The 20,541-nt window shown below is 38.7% G+C and overlaps 1 protein-coding gene across 6 annotated transcripts in view; it reads left to right on the forward strand.

Annotated features, from left to right (window-relative positions):
• LOC126336610 (organic cation transporter protein-like) overlaps positions 1-20,541 on the forward strand; it is a 366,616-nt gene that overhangs the window by 340,700 nt on the left and 5,375 nt on the right. For all 6 annotated transcript variants that reach the window (XM_050000483.1, XM_050000492.1, XM_050000519.1 and 3 more), the window contains 2 exons: positions 13,496-13,710; positions 19,105-19,286. In XM_050000483.1, the coding sequence (XP_049856440.1) occupies positions 13,496-13,710; positions 19,105-19,286 (397 nt within the window). The remainder of the gene's footprint in view (positions 1-13,495; positions 13,711-19,104; positions 19,287-20,541) is intronic.

Consider the following 20,541-nt stretch of genomic DNA (forward strand, 5'->3'; position numbering starts at 1 on the left):
AATGAATTAATATGAAAATAAAATTTACCAGGTTTGATTCTATATGGAACAGATGCACTCGGCGACTATGTTTATTAAAATGGAGAAACACAAAGCAGTCACTTGCGAATAATCTGTTTATTATGTTTATGCAGTAAACAGATTATTAGTGACTGACTGCTGTACATTTCTCAATTTTAATACAACTCTTCTTCTTTTTGTTAGCTTGTTAGGTATAATGCACCATACAATGCATTTGCGTCAGTACCTGTGCTCCTGATCCAACACTATAGCCTTAATCTAAAATTAGCTATAATAAAACAGCTGTATAGAGCACTGGTGGATATTGTACAGTTTATTCTGATGTGTATGCCAGATGAAGAAGGAAGCAGACAGAAAAAGCTGAAGATTGATCAAGAAAAATGTAGAATATAATTCTGTCAGTGACTGCATAAAAACTGTTTCTATCTTCTATCTCTGAAAATGTATCTCTGGACATAGATACAAGTTCAATTAAATTTTTTTGTGTTGATGTTATAATGCCTCTAAGGACTACAAGAATCATATTTGTTATTCATGTCGAAATTCAAAATAAACACAACACATTGAGCCCCCTATACAATGCTAGTAACTCTCGCTTAATAAATGGAAACAGTAAAAGTTACTTCACAATGAATTATTGTATCCATATAAATTTGTTTGTCGTGCAGACAAAATGAAGGCGTAAAGCATTGTAACTTGGAATGTAGTAAGTGGTGTGCTCTACAGTGTACCTTTAGGTATCTAGTTAGAAATATAGGTACACGTTCTCAATACTTATCATCACAAACAAAACAGCCCCACAGGCAAAATAAAAGATGTTACACAAATGCCGCAACACTGTAGCAAGTTGTATGATTACTTAGTGTAACCAGCTGGATTGCTAAACACACACACACACACACACACACACACACACACACACACATACATCTATCCCAACCACAAGGGTATGTTTTGTTTCGAAAATTGGTTTTCAATCTGAAAGTGAACTGAAAGCTGGTGCAGACTCTTTAAATGTCCTTTCCCCAGGATTTGCTATATCAGGAAACATGTATGTATTTTGTATGCCTGTAAATTCTTTTTTTTATTTGCCACTATTATTATTATTATTATCTGTTGCGAGGCCAGACAAACGTGTGGTTCCTGAAGAGGGGCAGCAGCCTTTTCAGTAGTTGCAATGGCAACAGTCTGGATGATTGACTGATCTGGCCTTGTAACAATAACCAAAATGGCCTTGCTGTGTTGGTACTGCGAACGGCTGAAAGCAAGGGGAAACTACAGCCGTAATTTTTCCCGAGGGCATGCAGCTTTACTATATGATTAAATGATGATGGCGTCCTCTTGGGTAAAATATTCTGGAGGTAAAATAGTCCCCTATTCGGATCTCCGGGCAGGGACTACTCAAGAGGATGTCGTTATCAGGAGAAAGAAAACTGGCATTCTACGGATCGGAGTGTGGAATGTCAGATCCCTTAATCGGGCAGGTAGGTTAGAAAATTTAAAAAGGAAAATGGATAGGTTAAAGTTAGATATAGTGGGACTTAGTGAAGTTCGGTGGCAAGAGGAGCAAGACTTCTGGTCAGGTGGCTACAGTGTTAGAGACACAAAATCAAATAGGGGTAATGCAGGAGTAGGTTTAATAATGAATAGGAAAATAGGAATGCGGGTAAGTTACTACAAACAGCATAGTGAACGCATTATTGTGGCCAAGATAGATACGAAGCCCACACCTACTACAGTAGTACAAGTTTATATGCCAACTAGCTCTGCAGATGACGAAGAAATTGAAGAAATGTATGATGAAATAAAAGAAATTATTCAGATAGTGAAGGGAGATGAAAATTTAATAGTAATGGGTGACTGGAATTCGAGTGTAGGAAAAGGGAGAGAAGGAAAAGTAGTAGGTGAATATGGATTGGGGCTAAGAAATGAAAGAGGAAGCCGCCTGGTAGAAATTTGCACAGAGCACAACTTAATCATAGCTAACACTTGGTTTAAGAACCATGAAAGAAGGTTGTATACATGGAAGAACCCTGGAGATACTAAAAGGTATCAGATAGGTTATATAATGGTAAGACAGAGATTTAGGAACCAGGTTTTAAACTGTAAGACATTTCCAGGGGCAGATGTGGACTCTGACCACAATCTATTGGTTATAACCTGTAGATTAAAACTGAAGAAACTGCAAAAAGGTGGGAATTTAAGGAGATGGGACCTGGATAAACTGAAAGAATCAGCGGTTGTACAGAGTTTCAGGGAGAGCATAAGGGAACAATTGATAGGAATGGGGGAAAGAAATACAGTAGAAGAAGAATGGGTAGCTTTGAGGGATGAAGCAGTGAAGGCAGCAGAGGATCAAGTAGGTAAAAAGACGAGGGCTAGTAGAAATCCTTGGGTAACAGAAGAAATATTGAATTTAATTGATGAAAGGAGAAAATATAAAATTGCAGTAAAAGAAGCAGGCAAAAAGGAATACAGACATCTCAAAAATGAGGTGGACAGGAAGTGCAAAATGGCTAAGCAGGGATGGCTAGAGGACAAATGTAAGGATTTAGAGGCTTATCTCACTAGGGGTAAGATAGATACTGCCTACAGGAAAATTAAAGAGACCTTTGGAGAAAAGAGAACCACTTGTATGAACACCAAGAACTCAGATGGAAACCCAGTTCTAAGCAAAGGAGGGAAAGCAGAAAGCTGGAAGAAGTATATAGAGGGTCTATACAAGGGCAATGTACTTGAGGACAATATTATGGAAATGGAAGAGAATGTAGATGAAGATGAAATGGGAGATATGATACTGCGTGAAGAGTTTGACAGAGCACTGAAAGACCTGAGTCGGAACAAGGCCCTGGGAGTAGACAACATTCCATTAGAACTACGGACGGCCTTGGGAGAGCCAGTCCTGACAAAACTCTACCATCTGGTGAGCAAGATGTATGAAACAGTCAAAATACCCTCACACTTCAAGAAGAATATAATAATTCCAACCCCAAAGAAAGCAGGTGTTGACAGATGTGAAAATTACCAAACAATCAGTTTAATAAGCCACAGCTGCAAAATACTAACACGAATTCTTTACAGACGAATGGAAAAACTAGTAGAAGCCGACCTCAGGGAAGATCAGTTTGGATTCCGTAGAAATACTGGAACACGTGAGGCAATACTGACCTTAGGATTTATCTTAGAAGAAAGATTAAGGAAAGGCAAACCTACATTTCTAGCATTTGTAGACTTAGAGAAAGCTTTTGACAATGTTGACTGGAATACTCTCTTTCAAATTCTAAAGGTGGCAGGGGTAAAGTACAGGGAGCAAAAGGCTATGTACAATTTGTACAGAAACCATATGGCAGTTATAAGAGTCGAGGGACATGAAAGGGAAGCAGTGGTTGGGAAGGGAGTAAGACAGGGTTGTATCCTCTCCCTGACGTTATTCAATCTGTATATTGAGCAAGCAGTAAAGGAAACAAAAGAAAAATTTGGAGTAGGTATTAAAATCCAAGGAGAAGTAATAAAAACTTTGAGGTTCACTGATGACATTTTAGTTCTGTCAGAGACAGCAAAGGACTTGGAAGAGCAGTTGAATGGAATGGACAGTGTCTTGAAAGGAGGATATAAGATGAACATCAACAAAATCAAAACAAGGATAATGGTATGTAGTCGAATTAAGTCGGGTGATGCTGAGGGAATTAGATTAGGACATGAGACACTTAAAGTAGTAAAGGAGTTTTGCTATTTGGGGAGCAAAATAACTGATGATGGTCGAAGTAGAGAGGATATAAAATGTAGACTGGCAGTGGCAAGGAAAGCGTTTCTGAAGAAGAGAAATTTGTTAACTTCGAGTATAGATTTAAGTGTCAGGAAGTCATTTCTGAAAGTATTTGTGTGGAGTGTGACCATGTGTGGAAGTGAAACATGGACAATAAATAGTTTGGACAAGAAGAGAGTAGAAGCTTTCGAAATGTGGTGCTACAGAAGAATGCTGAAGATTAGATGGGTAGATCACATAACTAATGAGGAAGTATTGAATGGGATTGGGGAGAAGAGAAGTTTGTGGCACAACTTGACCAGAAGAAGGGATCGGTTGGTAGGACATGTTCTAAGGCATCAAGGGATCACCAATTTAGTATTGGAGGGTAGCGTGGAGGGTAAAAATCGTAGAGAGAGACCAAGAGATGAATACACTAAGCAGATTCAGAAGGATGTAGGTTGCAGTAGGTACTGGGAGATGAAGAAGCTTGCACAGGCTAGAGAAGAATGGAGAGCTGCATCAAACCAATCTCAGGACTGAAGACCACAACAACAACAGTCAGTATTATTTATTTGCATTGTCACTATAGGCACTCAAATCATTTTAACTCTATTAGTCATATTAAAATTGTTATTTCTATGGTAACTATGATGTAAAAAAGGTACTGTATGTACAGGGTGTTTCAAAAATGACCGGTATATTTGAAACGGCAATAAAAACTAAACGAACAGCGATAGAAATACATCGTTTGTTGCAATATGCTTGGGACAACAGTACATTTTCAGGCGGACAAACTTTCGAAATTACAGTGGTTACAATTTTCAACAACAGATGGCGCTGCAAGTGATGTGAAAGATATAGAAGACAACGCAGTCTGTGGGTGCGCCATTCTGTATGTCGTCTTTCTGTTGTAAGCGTGTGCTGTTCACAACGTGCAAGTGTGCTGTACACAACATGGTTTATTCCTTAGAACAGAGGATTTTTCTGGTGTTGGAATTCCACCGCCTAGAACACAGTGTTGTTGCAACAAGACGAAGTTTTCAACGGAGGTTTAATGTAACCAAAGGACCAAAAAGCGATACAATAAAGGATCTGTTTGAAAAAATTCAACGGACTGGGAACGTGACGGATGAAGGTGCTGGTAAAGTAGTACGGCAACCACGGAGGGCAATGCGCAGGTAGTGCAGCAGGTGATCCAACAGCGGCCTCGGGTTTCCGTTCGCCGTGTTGCAGCTGCGGTCCAAATGACGCCAACGTCCACGTATTGTCTCATGCGCCAGAGTTTACACCTCTATCCATACAAAATTCAAACGCAGCAACCGCTCAGCGCCGCTATCATTGCTGCACGAGAGACATTCGCTAACGATATAGTGCACAGGATTGATGACGGCGATATGCATGTGGGCAGCATTTGGTTTACTGACGAAGCTTATTTTTACCTGGACGGCTTCGTCAATAAACAGAACTGGCGCATATGGGGAACCGAAAAGCCCCATGTTGCAGTCCCATCGTCCCTGCATCCTCAAAAAGTACTGGTCTGGGCCGCCATTTCTTCCAAAGGAATCATTGGCCCATTTTTCAGATCCGAAACGATTACTGCGTCATGCTAACTGGACATTCTTCGTGAATTTGTGGCGGTACAAACTGCCTTAGACGACACTGCGAACACCTCGTGGTTTATGCAAGATGGTGCCCGGCCACATCGCACGGCCGACGTCTTTAATTTCCTGAATGAATATTTCAACAATCGTGTGATTGCTTTGGGCTATCCAAAACATACAGGAGGCGACGTGGATTGGCCTCCCTATTCACCAGACATGAACCCCTGTTACTTCTTTCTGTGGGGACACTTGAAAGATCTGGTGTACCGCCAGAATCCAGAAACTATTGAACAGCTGAAGCAGCACATCTCATCTGCATGTGAAGCCATTCCGCCAGACACGTTGTCAAAGGTTTCGGGTAATTTCATTCAGAGACTACGCCATATTATTGCTACGCATGGCGGATATGTGGAAAATATCATACTATAGAGTTTCCCAGACTGCAGCGCCATCTGTTGTTGACAATTGTAACTACTGTAAGTTCGAAAGTTTGTCTGCCTGAAAATGTACTTTTGCCCCAAGCACATTGCAACAAACGGTGTATTTCTATCGCTGCTCGTTTAATTTGTATTGCCGTTTCAAATATACTGGTTATTTTTGAAACACCCTGTATGAAACTCTGGTCCAGTATAAGAGAGGGCCTAATGACCCTAAGCAGATCAGATAAAATAAATAAATAAAAATATCTTATGACCATTCTCTTACAATATTCCAGGAGGTACAAGCAAAAATATATTTTGTAAACTGTATCTGAGATGAGTTGAATTGGGGGTTTCAAAATATTTCACTAAATGACTGAATGAATGTCATGAGGTGAAATGGATTTGTTTTCAGGCATAAACACACTAAACTGCGTATGAGGAATCATATTTACCTGTAACTTTGTGCTGGCAATGAGAAGGGTAATCTGTACTGAGTATTAGTAGCAACATTAGACTGTAGCTCTGTGCTTGGCCCAGCTTACAGTATAGAAGTACCAGTGGGCCAGGCAAATTGTTTGCTGAAATAATAGATGAGATGTCATTCTCTATCATCTAATTAATTTTGTTTACATCTTTTTTAGTGTGGTAACTTCTTTTACCACAGTTTCACTCATTCTTTGATTTGCCAGGTGACGGAATCTTTTACATTACCAATTTCCACTGTTAAGGTTTGGACTCTTAGTTTGTGCATTCTTTCTGTGTGTTTAAGTTGTGTGGAAATAATTTTTCTGGTGCATTTGTCAGTTTCCTTCATGAATGTACAGAGTGCAGACCTGCCTCATGCTTGCTGTTATTGTTTACAGTGGAAGAATTTATTTTCTGTTGTCTGATCAGGTGTCACTTCTTTTTCTTGCAGCCAGCTGGCTTTCCTTCTGTTGTTGACTGCTGGTAATGACTGAACCGTTCAGTGCCCTTTTTTTTCCACATGCAGTTTCATTAACTTGCATAACTAAGTTCCTTTGTACAGTGGGTGATTTGTTCTGAGCATCTGCAGTTTCTGTAATTTACATTATTAATTGTAATTTAGTATGTCTATGTATTTGTAGAACAGTATCCTTCACTACTGTCAGGTGTTAAGAGTTTTCTCAGCATCGCCAATCTGACTAGTGGAATTCATAACTGATTGCTGATCATGAAAATGAGCCTCCCTTACAAATAGTAATTAGAAAAATTAAATTGTGTATGTTAATTAATTAATTATCTAGCTACACTAACACACAAATATATCTTACCCTTCTAAGCAATATTCCCACTGTTGCCAAATACCATGTAATGGTGTCCAGCTGTAAAACGTTGTAGACTAGATACACTTTGTTGAAATCGTGGTGCAAATGAATGCCATTATTACTTGTGCTATGATTAAACAGCAATGGTGAGATTGTCTTTGTGAAAGAAGTTCTGCAAATAGAAAAATTTTGAAAAAAAATAGTACTTAAACTCTGTACAGAAAAGTCACCAGTGATAAAAAGAAAGTTTTAACTTTTTTAAAAAATCAACAGAATCTGTCATGCGGCATATTGGGATTTGTTTCCTTCTGACCTGGTATCTTTCCATCCGCTTGGTATGGTTCGAATCAAGGTTTTATGCATGAAAATGAAAACAATGCATGGATTAGTAGACAATAATCAAGTGCTGTCACAGTTACCAAATTTGGTGTCTATGTAAATAAAAAATGAAAGCAATAAATACAGGTTTAATGATAATTACTTGAAAGATATGATTGCTGAAATAATTATTTGGAGGGGTGTTACTGAAATGAATTCTTTAAATATTCTTGGAGCTATATAAATATAACAATTTTGAGTCTTGCCAAAGATTGCTAAAATGACTTTCTCAATAATAAAATGTGACTTGGTTGAAATGAATATTTGACATTGTTACATGCTGAGATGTCTTACTCCCATATAATTATTTATAGGCAGAAGCCACATATAAATATGTAGAATTTTGTCCTAAAATTTAAAACAGGAATTGTAAGGGCATTCAGATATGGAGTACCTATAAATGATTTACATAAAAATATAATATACCTTATTGTTTAATAGTGTCTCTGGTAGGGTGCACTATACAATGTACTTATGTCAGTACCTGTGCTCCTGATCTGTATAGCCTTAGTTCAAAATTCACATACAGTAATATAGCCATACAGTGCAATGACAGAATTGTGCAGTTCACTCTGATGCAGAAGGAAGCAGACAGAAAAAGTAAAGCACAGAATTCCATCAGTGATTGCATAAAAACTGTCTAACTGTCCTCTATCACTGAAAATGTGTCTATGGACATAGACAAAAATTTAATTAATTTTGGTGTTGACATTGCAGTACTTAGCAGGCTACAGTGTTTTTAATGTATCTGCTTTTATGAAAGCTGAAGTGGCACAGGTCATTAACAGTTGCTGAAATCTCATATGTAACTGTGTTTGAAACCATTGAACATGTTGACATGTTAGATGCGTTAAAGACAATGTTGGTGCAGCAAAAAGCAGTCAGTTTTGGTCCACATTATTTATTTTGTGTGAGTTCAGTCACTCCCATCAGCCACCTGTCTGGGAGTCTTCTTAGAGTATAAGTACATATAAACTGTGATAAGGACTTCAGTGTGTATGAGAATAACTTTAATTAACAAATATTTGTGTTATTTGTGTCAAATCCTTAAGTTAATTTACTGGCTAGCAAATCCTTTTCATTACAAGTTCTAAAAAAAGAACTGAAAAAATTAAAAATTTATGCATATCTTAGATAAATATGATAGATCTAGACAGCTATATTACCAAAATAAAGCACCAAATGCTGAGCTCTCACAATTAACAACTTTTAGTTGATGTTTTTAAATAACAAGTGTGATGGAGTTATTAGATGTTGGTTTGTCCTTCAGTTGTGTCAAAAAATGTGAATGAGAAGTGCTGAAGTAGTCATATTATAAGGATGAATTGAATATAAATGATCTTTGAATTGAGTGCCCACTGAACACACTAAGAATTTCAAGGCTTTTAGGTGCGTGAGGAAGGATTTTTGGTTGGAAGTCTGCTCCCACGATGCCTCATTCTCTCTGTGTTCAATTAATGCCACAACAAACAAAAAAAAGAGGTGCATCATGTAGCTGCAAAATGTGTCACAATAAAATTTATCATGAAAGTGAATGTTAATCGTAACAATATAAGGAAAAGATAGATTGTTACTTACCACACAGATGACACTTTAAGTTGCAGACAGACACAACAAAAAACAGTTACACATTATATATGTGTGGTGTCTGTTCTTTGGACATGTCTGAAAGAACAGACATCACATATATATAATTAAGATGAGCATGGTCAATGATCTGTTCAGTGCAGGTGCATGCCAGGCTTGAACTCTTATGGAAATTGGCTAAATGCTGCGAGTAATGAGCAAGGAACACTCCTAGGTGCAGAAGTATTAAACCAGAATTTCCCTATGGATCGTGCTAGCCATATGTGTAGGGCCAGTGGGACCACATCTGCAGCACCATGTGCTTCCCATACTGGCTTACGATGAACGTCAACACACAGTAACCCAAGTTCTATAGATTGGTATCTGTTTTAAACATGAAGCATGTTGAGTTTTGTGCCTATGAAGTACGATTTGCGAGCAGCATTGGTTTTCTGTTATAATTTGAAGAACACTGCTGCAGAATCACATCGAATGCTTGTCGATGCTTCTGGTGAACATTCTCTTTGGGAAACACAGTGTTTTGAGCAGTTAAAAAAAATTTTAAGTGGTGATTTTGACATGAGAAATGACGAGCGCGGGAAACCACTTAACACCTTTGAAGACAATGAATTGCAGGCATTATTGGATGAAGATGACAGTCAAACTCAACAGCTACTCATGGAACAATTGAATGTGATGCAGAAAGCTGTTTCTCGTCAATTGAAAGCTATGGGAAATGTGCAGAAAGTGGGAAAATGGGTTCCGCATGAACTGAATGAAAAACAACAAGCAAACCAAAAGACTACTTGTGAAATGCTGCTCACCAAATACAAATAAAAGTCATTTCTCCATCAAATAGTGACAGGTGATGAAAAATGGATATATTTTGAGAATCCTAAGCATCATAAATCAGGGGTGAATGCAGGCAAACCATCAACATCCACTCAAGATCAAATCACTTTGGAAAGAAGACAGTGCTCTGTGTTTGGTGGGATCAGAAGAAGCTGGTGAAACTTTAACACTGATCGCTACCAACAGCAAATGATTGATTTAAATTGAGTATTACATGAAAAATGTCTGGAATATGGAAAAAGGTAAAACAAAGTCATATTGCTCCATGATAATGCCCCGTCGCACACAACAAAACAGGTCAGGGAAACAATTGAGGTGTTGAGTTGGGGAATACTAGGGTATGCAGCTTATTCTCCAGATTGGGTCCATCCAATTATCATCTATTTGTATCATTGGGACAAGATCTCACTGAACAATGCTTCAATCCATATGAAAATGTGCGAAAATGGCTTGCTGACTAGTTCACTTCAAAAGAACTGTTGTTTTAGGTGTGGTATTCATAGTGTGCCGGAGAGGTGGGAGAAATGTGTAAATAGCAATGTAGATTATTTTGAATAAAATATTGTTTATCAGTTTCAAACAACAGATGTTTAATTATTGCAACCAAATTCTTGTTTCATACTTCTGCACCTGGAACATTAGTAACATGTGAATAAGTTGCTAGAGTGGTCTATGCAGTTGCAATGACCACTGTCTGGATGATGCAGGAGACCCAGGTTAGAATCTTGGTCCAGTACAAATTTTCTGGTTTTCTCTTTGACATAAATCAAATCCCACTCATAGCCAATGTTTGTAATTTCTTTGTGACTTACACATTAGCTTTCAGCCAAAATCATCTTGAGAATAGGAAACACATACACATTCATTCACACAAAAAAGCACATCTCATGCACACATCTGGTTTGAGTTGCCAGAGATGGCAGTCATGTGTGTGTGAGGGTGCTTGCATGTGAAAATGACTTTGTGTGCATATCGTTTTCTGATGAAGTCGTTAGGTGAAAGCTAGTGAGTAATTGTCTTTTCATTGCTCCTGTCTACAACTTAAGACATCATATTTTTTTATGGTAAGAAGCAATCTACCTTTTCCTTATATTGTTGATGTTCCAACTTGGAGTATCGATTGTTTGAGTGTTAATTTTGACATTTATTTTGCTATTTATTCCTTCATTTTGGGGAAAGAACCTTTCCATAACCCTCAGCGAGGTACTGGTATAATGAAGAAAGAACAAGAGCACGTCAGTTACACCACCCACTGGCACTACAGCACAGATCATTAGGACTATCTATGAATTTGATGAAGGCAGTCAACACTTAACTGTACTCATAATCTCTGTCACACTTTAGCTGCAGTGGTGGCAGTCAGTCATTTGGAAAGTGTTGGCAATGTGTGGAGACACAGGTTATTATGTTATGATTTTGAGTGAAGATCAAAAATATACTGTAATTGAAATTTCTTCTACCTCTCAAACAAAGGACAAATAATAAAATGAAATACTTTTGGTAAAAATCATCATATTTAATGAAACTTAGACCCAGCATAACAGCACTAAAAAAACAAGGTCAGTATAGAATAATGAAGGACCGGGTAGAGGATACAGATGAAAGTCAAGACATGGTTGTCTAGTGGTTGATTTCCTCCAGAAATGTTTGGCCAGTAATCCTGCAATTTTCATTATCAACTTCAGGATACCTGCTGGTCAAAAACATGGAGTGACATGATCAGAAATGTGCTGCTCTCTCATGACATTACTATGCCAACACTGCAACAATAACACAACAGTTGCTGGCTTCTGTGCAATGGACCATCCTTCAACAACAACTTCTCTGAAAAGCTGGAGGAAGCATCACTCATGTGGCTTGACAAAAACCCGGATATAAACAATCTGATCACATGTACCACAAGCTGTACGTCTGCACTTTGTTGCAAATATCCTTCCATGTATTCTTGCTGTGTTCCTCAAAGAGGCTTACCAATTCGTAATATTTCCCAGCCCATTATTATTTGACTCCTGTTCTCATTCCAATAGGTGATGCATAACATTTCGAGTTTCAAGGTGCAAGTGCTAAGGCCTGTTCCATGCGCCTATTTATATAAGTGAAGAAGAGCTGTTTGGCAACAGTTAAACTACCCATAATTTTATCTGATTGAGATTCTAATTTCAAGTTTGGATATATGAATTAAAAACTGTGAATTTTATAGTTTTTTGTCAGTTATAAGTTTTTCTTTCACATTTACTAAAAAATATAATTTTAATAGATCAGTTAAAGTTGTTATAATTATTGTGTTGAACAAAACAGTCTAAACCTCTGCTTACATCAAACAAATATAGATAAAATATCTACTTACTTTCTTGAAACTGACAGCAAAAACAGATAAACTGACAGACATTTAGAAGTAATGAGTCTCATAGTCCTGAAAAATATAAAAAAGAATCCTTTTGGAGTTTGTTGGCACATTACACATCCCTAGTGGCACAGTATTGGGATGCCAGCATAAGACAAGAGAGGCGGTTATTTTCTGATTAGCAGTATCTTCAATATACTAGTAGATACTGATAAGAAATATTTGCCTCCTCCCCTCAAACAACACAAGATCTTGTCAGTTGGAGAGGAGAGATTAATTATCTAACTGATGCATAATAGTCCACAAAAAACTGCACACTGCAGTCATTCTTTCTCATCAGAATTAAATGTGAACATGATTGAATCATGTCAGTAGCTATTATTTTCAATATGTATTTCTGAAGTATTTGGTTTTCTATTAGTGGCACCCAGCTCTCTTTCTGGCCAAGGGCTGGATGATACCCACTATTCCCTTTATGTTTGATACTGGACAGATACATATTTTCTTATTCAAAGCATTTTCAATGACAAGCAGCCTCTGTTGTCATTTATCTGTTACCTAAGGGAAGTTATGATGAGCATTCTTGTCTCACTGATAAGTCTATTATCAAATGATGCTGTGGGATTTAGACTCTTTTGTTTTGCTGCATCACTTGCTAGGTTATATGTATTTTCTATGATCAGTCACATCAAGTCAGATATTTATACTGTCAGCAAACTTTATTTTCTGTAAATAATAACATTTTTTTTTTGCATGTTGGAATATGCTTGTCCAACTGTTTGTTTGGCTCCTTGCAAATATGTCTAAAGAACACTGGGAACCCAGTGTGCTGCTGGAATTCAGATAGTTCATTTTCATGCATTCTTCCATTTTTACTACACTCATTTTAGTAGTAGTTTGGCAAGCTTGTGCCTAGTTTGTCACTAGATGAGAAAAGGTTTTTCACAGTCTAGTAGAATACTTAGTATCTCCACCAAAATTAATAGAGCCTTAATCATGACAAAGTACAAATTGTAAGATACAGTGTAGTTTAATTATTGTCGAGGTGAACTGTGAGATAGAGCTAAATAACTTTATGTCCACATTGATTCAATATTTACACAATGCTTGCATCTGTGTTTGCATTCTCAGCAGCCTTAACTAAAGTCACTAAAATTAGATGTGAAGTGCATGGGTTAGGATTAATGAAGAGAGAATACCAACATAATTACAGTATCTTACTGTTCAAATTCAACTGATGTCTGGTATGTATGTTCATGCATACTTTTTTTTTACAGGTTTGTCATAAGTGGCACATATTATGGTTTGTCATGGAACACATCAAATCTTGGAGGAAATGATTATCTCAATTTTTTCATAGCAGGAGCAGTAGAATTTCCAGCAAATATAATTTTACTGTGTACCCTGAATAGATGGGGTCGTAAAACATTGATGTGTGGAACAATGCTTCTAGCTGGTGCTGCTCTCCTTTTAACACTTTTTGTGCCTTATGGTATGTATTTTTTGTATGTTTTTTAACAGAATTATGTAAAAAAAGAAAGCTGTTCTGTGCGTGGATTCTTACACATTGTGTGTGTGTGTGTGTGTGTGTGTGTGTGTGTGTGTGTGTGTGTGTGTGTGTGTGTTTGTGTGTGTGTGTATGGATTTTCTTGTTACTTCTGTTATGATGGATGAATAAATAAATATGGCTACTTGGACATATAAATAAAAACAGAATGCAAAGTATTTATTTTCTGCTGTAAAAATCACTTTAAATTGCCACAAATCATCAACACAATGCATATACACTGCCAGAGCTAATTTAATCATCAAAACACTTATTTCTTTGGTGTCTCGTGGCATTAGGGTTGAGCTGCAGTGGTCACAGAGTGTTGCACACAAGCACCTGTGAATGGAAATAAATGCAGAATATTGTTAGTACTCAAACATTTACTGACAGAGTACATATCAGAGTACAATAGTTCTCATGAAGACCAAGGTTACACACACATTTTCTGTATTGCCAGACCTGATGTGCACAGATGTACGGTAAAGTCCAGTTAACCGAACTCAGGTCATCCGAAACATGGGTTATCTGAAACAACTCCAAAAATGACCAATTGGGAAAAAAAGATACTGTACTGACAGAAAAAAAAAATTAAGACAAGAGAGTTCTGGGCTGTGGTAGGCAGGGAGAGGTGAACACCTGCCCTTGGATTACTTACCCACCGACTCACTGGTCTGAACAAACCTACACTACCAACAATAGTACATTTGAGTGATTATTTCTCTGCTGTTGCAAGTATTATTTTGAGCTATGCTGCAAACTATACCGTATATTAATGCACTGTAATCCTGTAACTGTAATTTTAATCATAATGAAGAACATAAGCATTGCCTACACAAAGAGATTTTGGAATTAATTCGATCTTGAAAGCTCTCATAAATTTGTACAGTACAAAATACTGCAGTATGTATTAGATGTTCAGGGCTTAAACAAAAAAATTGTTATCTGATATGACTTCCCCCCATTTAGTTCAGTTAAATGGGGTTGTACCACAGTCATAAGATAAATACCTCCTGAAAAATGGCATTAAAATATGTTTTGATAAAAAAAGTGTGAGATTATGTAATAAATGATGGGTGATAGTGGGTGATAGTGAAACTTAAAATCAGTAATAATAACATGGTTAAGACACTCAGAAAGAAGATTCAAACATTTGGAATGTGGGAGTGAGTTTTACTTTCTCTTTCTGTTTGTACAAGTAGTTTCACTTTGTATTCATCTTCTCTTTTTCCGTAATCTACCATACATTTTATCCTGCCTAATTATACTCAATAATACGTAATTTACTTCCAAACCATAACCTAAAAACTTTTAACGCTTTCAACATTACCGCTGCTATAAAATCCACTGTTCCAAGTTTACAAACATTTCGTGTAAACTCGTGAATACTATTTCACAGCTTCAGTTCCTTTCACCCATTAAACAACCATCTCAGCTATTTCCAATAACTTTCGTTTTATTTCCATTCCCGTTTTTCCCACATAACCGATCATTTTTTAGCAGCTTCCCACAGATTTAAACGTTATTATTTCTTCGTCAGACAATTGTTAGCGTCATTTTCATAATCTGCCAGTACATAACCAGTCCTTTGAATACATTTACATGCAGTTTTTTCGAACTTTTCCTAAATTTTCCCCACCCTTTAATGTGTTTTGGAGACAACACAACTACCTAACCTTTGCACCCATTGTTGTTCACCAACCTAAGTTCAGCACAGGATCAACATAGCTCATCTCAAACCAACACTTTTTTGACTTTTTTCACATATTTATCCCTCCCTATATATATATCTATTTATTTTCACTTTAACCTCATGTTACCCTTTCCACCTTCTAATACCATGTCAACCTCAAAACATCCCTACAATGACCTCATTAAATTTTATTTACATTCCCTCCGCAAACATGCCTTCACCCTAGCCAGATTACGCTCCAATATTTTATTTACTCAGGTTTGTCTGACATTTGGCATTACCCCCAAAGGCCTCACACTTAAAGTTCCCATCTCTGGCTGCAATCCTTCTTTCCATCAGTCCTTATACCAGTTCCAAACTGCACAATCCATAGTCCTCACCCGCCTAATCCTTCACCTATACATCGACTCGGCCAATGAACACACCCGTCAACTCCTATCCCAAATCAAAGTCCTCAATTTTTCCTCTCCCACATCCACACCGGCTGTTCATAGCATCCTCCTACAGGCCAACCACAAATTAGAACAGCATGCCACTCTCCACCTCAAAAAACTATCCAATCTCCTGGTTTCCCACCTCTGGAAAGGCAACTCACTCACCTTCCACAACCTTTCCAACAAACCTCAACCTCCTCTCATTGCACACAGACCCAGTCTCTCCCATCTACTCAATCTCCCACTTCCAGCTCCATTCCCCCCAACACTTCAAAATTCTAGTCAACACAATCTGGAACCACAACACCCCAATTCAGTAGTTAAGCTTTCCTCCAAACCTCTCTCCCAATCCGAAACCTCTGGCCTATCCAAAGGCCTCACCTTCAGCCCCACTCCCAGACTCAACCAAACTGCCGTTGTCAAAGATTTACTGTCCTACACTCTTAGTCTCTGCTGGAAATATCACTTTGCCATGAAGAAAAATAATCCCGATCCCACTCCTAATGATCCAACTCCCCAAGACACTATCCAAATTGAACCCTGCCTGGAACAGTTCCGTCCTCCATCACAGCGGGACCCACCTCCTCTTCCTCAAAATCACCCTCTCCAAACCTTCATGGAATTTCTCACTTCCAGCCTTGCCTCTCAATCTTTCTTGAAAAACCTTAATCCTACTCCCAACATCACCACAGCCGAAGCCCAGGCTATCCGTGATCTGAAAGCTGACTGATCCATCATCATTCTTCTGGCTGACAAAGGTTCCACGACCATGGTACTTGATCACTGGGAGTATGTGGCTGAGGGACTGTGTCAGCTTTCAGACAACTCTACATACAAAGTTTGCCAAGGTTATCCCACTCCTGATGTCCAGGCAGAACCTGAGGAATCCTCAGAAACTTAGGCCCCCCCACAAAACCTTTCACCTGACTCCATCAAACTCCTGACCCCACCGACATCTCGCACTCCTACCTTCTACCTACTTCCTAAAATTCACAAACCCACACATCCCAGCCGCCCCATTGTAGCTACCAAGCCCCCACAGAACGTATCTCTGCCTACGTAGATTAACACCTTCAACCCATTACATGCAGTCTCCCATCCTTCATCAAAGACACCAACCATTTTCTCGAACGCCTGGAATCCTTACCCAGTCTGTTACCCCCGGAAACCATCCTTGTAACCATTGATGGCACTTCCCTATACACAAATATCCCACACGTCCAGGGCCTCACTGCCATGGAGCACTTCCTTTCATGCCGATCACCTGCCACCCTACCTAAAACCTCTTTCCTCATCACCTTAGCCAGCTTCATCCTGACCCACAACTTCTTCACTTTTGAAGGCCAGACATACCAACAATTAAAGGGAACAGCCATGGGTACCAGGATGGCCCCCTCGTATGCCAACCTATTTATGGGTCACTTAGAGGAAGCCTTCTTGGTTACCCAAGCCTGCCAACCCAAAGTTTGGTACAGATTTATTGATGACATCTTCATGATCTGGACTCACAGTGAAGAACAACTCCAGAATTTCCTCTCCAACCTCAACTTCTTTGGTTCCATCAGATTCACTTGGTCCTACTCCAAATCCCATGCCACTTTCCTTGACGTTGACCTCCATCTGTCCAATGGCCAGCTTCACACATCTGTCCACATCAAACCCACCAATAAGCAACAGTACCTCCATTATGACAGCTGCGACCCATTCCATATCAAACGGTCCTTTCCCTACAGCCTACGCCTTCATGGCAAACGAATCTGCTCCAGTCCTGAATCCCTGAACCATTACACCAACAACCTGAAAACAGCTTTCGCATCCTGCAACTACCCTCCCGACCTGGTACAGAAGCAAATAACCAGAGCCACTTCCTCATCCCCTCCAACCCAGAACCTCTCACAGAAGAACCCCAAAAGTGCCCCACTTGTGACAGGATACTTCCCGGGACTGGATCAGACTCTGAATGTGGCTCTCCAGCAGGGATACGACTTCCTAAAATCTTGCCCCGAAATGAGATCCATCCTTCATGAAATCCTCCCCACTCCACCAAGAGTGTCTTTCTGCCGTCCACTTAACCTTCTTAACCTCTTGGTTCATCCCTATGAAATCCCCAAACCACCTTCCCTACACTCTGGCTCCTACCCTTGTAACCGCCCCCGGTGTAAAACCTGTCCTATGCACCCTCCCACCACCACCTACTCCAGTCCTGTAACCCGGGAGGTGTACACGATCAAAGGCAGAGCCACGTGTGAAAGCACCCACGTGATTTACCAACTGACCTGCCTACACTGTGACGCTTTCTATGTGGGAATGACCAGCAACAAACTGTCCATTCACATGAATGGACACAGGCAGACAGTGTTTGTTGGTAATGAGGATCACCCTGTGGCTAAACATGCCTTGGTGTGTGGCCAGCACATCTTGGCACAGTGTTACACCATCCAGGTTATCTGGATACTTCCCACCAACACCAACCTATCCGAACTCCGGAGATGGGAACTTGCCCTTCAATATATTCTCTCTTCTCGTTATCCACCAGGCCTCAATCTCCACTAATTTCAAGTTGCCGCCACTCATACCTCACCTGTCATTCAACATCATCTTTGCTTCTGCACTTCCACCTCGACTGACATCTCTTCCCAAACTCTTTGCCTTTAAATATGTCTGCTTGTGTCTGTATATGTATGGATGGATATGTGTGTGTGTGTGTGTGTGTGTGTGTACGAGTATATACCTATCCTTTTTTCACCCTAAGGTAAGTCTTTCCACTCCCGGGATTAGAATGACTCCTTACCTTCTCCCTTAAAACCCACATCCTTTCATCTTTCCTTCTCCTTCCCTCTTTCCTGACGAAGCAACGGTTGCAAAAGCTCGAAATTTTGTGTGTGTATTTTGTGTGTGTGTTTTTTTTATTGTGCCTGTCTGCCGGCACTTTCCCGCTTGGTAAGTCTTCGAATCTTTGTTTTTAATATATTTTTCCCATATGGAAGTTTCTTTCTATTTTAAATATAATAACACAAACATTAAATATAAATTTTTATGCCTGGCCATGGAAATTAAAATGCAGAACTGCAAAATAAGTCATGTGTACTGTGATTGAACAGTCAATGCGTGTACAATTCTATCAGCAAATGTGTAGCAAGAAACTGAAGAATCACATGCGTATTTTGTGTGTGTGAGTGTGTATCCTGACTAACTGCATCTCTTTACTTTTAGATATGACATGGCTGATAATCACATTTGCCATGATTGGAAAGCTTGGTATAACAGCAGCATATGGTACATTGTACATATTCTCCGCAGAGCAGTTTCCAACTGTTATTCGTAATGTTGCTCTTGGTGCTAGCTCAACATGTGCTAGAGTGGGAGGCATACTTGCACCATATGTTAATCTTTTGGTAAGTAAACTGATAAATTTCTCTGCAGTAACCAGTAAGAAAGAACTAAAAAAGTCTATTGTTATAGTTGTTAAGTCAATTTTCAGTATGTCGATATGATAATTTTGTTACAGCCCTGTTTTTCCACTGAACTAGTTAAACCTTTCAAACTTAAGTACAGTTAGTTCCACAAGAAAGTGTATGCCATTATTTATATGAAATAAAAGACACTATTATAAATACATGTTCACATGAAAATACATGTTATTACTAATTGCACAATTACCTATTAGTTATCGATTATAGCACCTTAGCACTCTGTCTAGTAAATCACCCATGTTTCCAGCCTCTAAATATCATTTGACCCACTTCACAAAGAATGTCTTTGACTCTCTAAGAATTTTAGCAGCAGCTCCATATGAAAGCCTTGGTCCCTTTGGATGATTCACAAGGAACACTATCACGCGATGTTTCAGGTATTTTGCACTCATTTTAAACTGCAACTAACAAAACAAAAAATTCATCTCTCATACTGTTTATCTATACATTGCAAAAGCGCATTGATTACAAATTCGAGACCCTTACCAGAGATGTCGGTGCAGACGTTACATTTAAAATTATGGAATGCACTTTCTTGTGGAACTGACTGTATATTTTTACACTTGTCCAGCATACAGAAAGTAAAGTTATGATGGCATAGTTTCAGTTCTATATATATGAATCGAGTGTTCCTGGGATTGATCCTTATGTCTTCTTGTCATATATTTCATAGTCAGTAAAAGGGGCCAGTAATGAAAATGCTCTGTGCACCTTGATACATCGTGAAAATTTTTTATCTGTTATTGCTACCTGCATATATTGGTTACATAGCAACATTTCCTGTGTTGCTTTTCTGATATAGTTAAGCATTTACATCTGTTTTTTGTTGTCCATTTCTGACCACTATTTTTGATGGTCATGGCTGTTTCATCCACCTTTAGTGGAGATTGGTTTCAGAGTCAGCAATTGCTTTATGTTTCATAGAAATGCAGCCTTTTCATTTACTTTGGCAGAATACAAAAGACTCACAGTATAGCCGTTTATTTGTTTGTTTGTCCAAAAAGACATTGTGCAGGATACTACACCAAAAGCATTAAACCATTTATATGGATATAGATTTTAATAAAATCTATTTATTTAGGTTACCATCCAAGTAAATCCTCTCAGAGTGTGGAATGCACTGAGAACTTATGTACTTAACTTCACAAGAAATTCTTGCTTCTGCTAAAGATGAAGA

The sequence above is a fragment of the Schistocerca gregaria genome, chromosome 1 (genome assembly GCF_023897955.1).
Source record: "Schistocerca gregaria isolate iqSchGreg1 chromosome 1, iqSchGreg1.2, whole genome shotgun sequence".
NCBI lineage: Eukaryota > Metazoa > Arthropoda > Insecta > Orthoptera > Acrididae > Schistocerca > Schistocerca gregaria.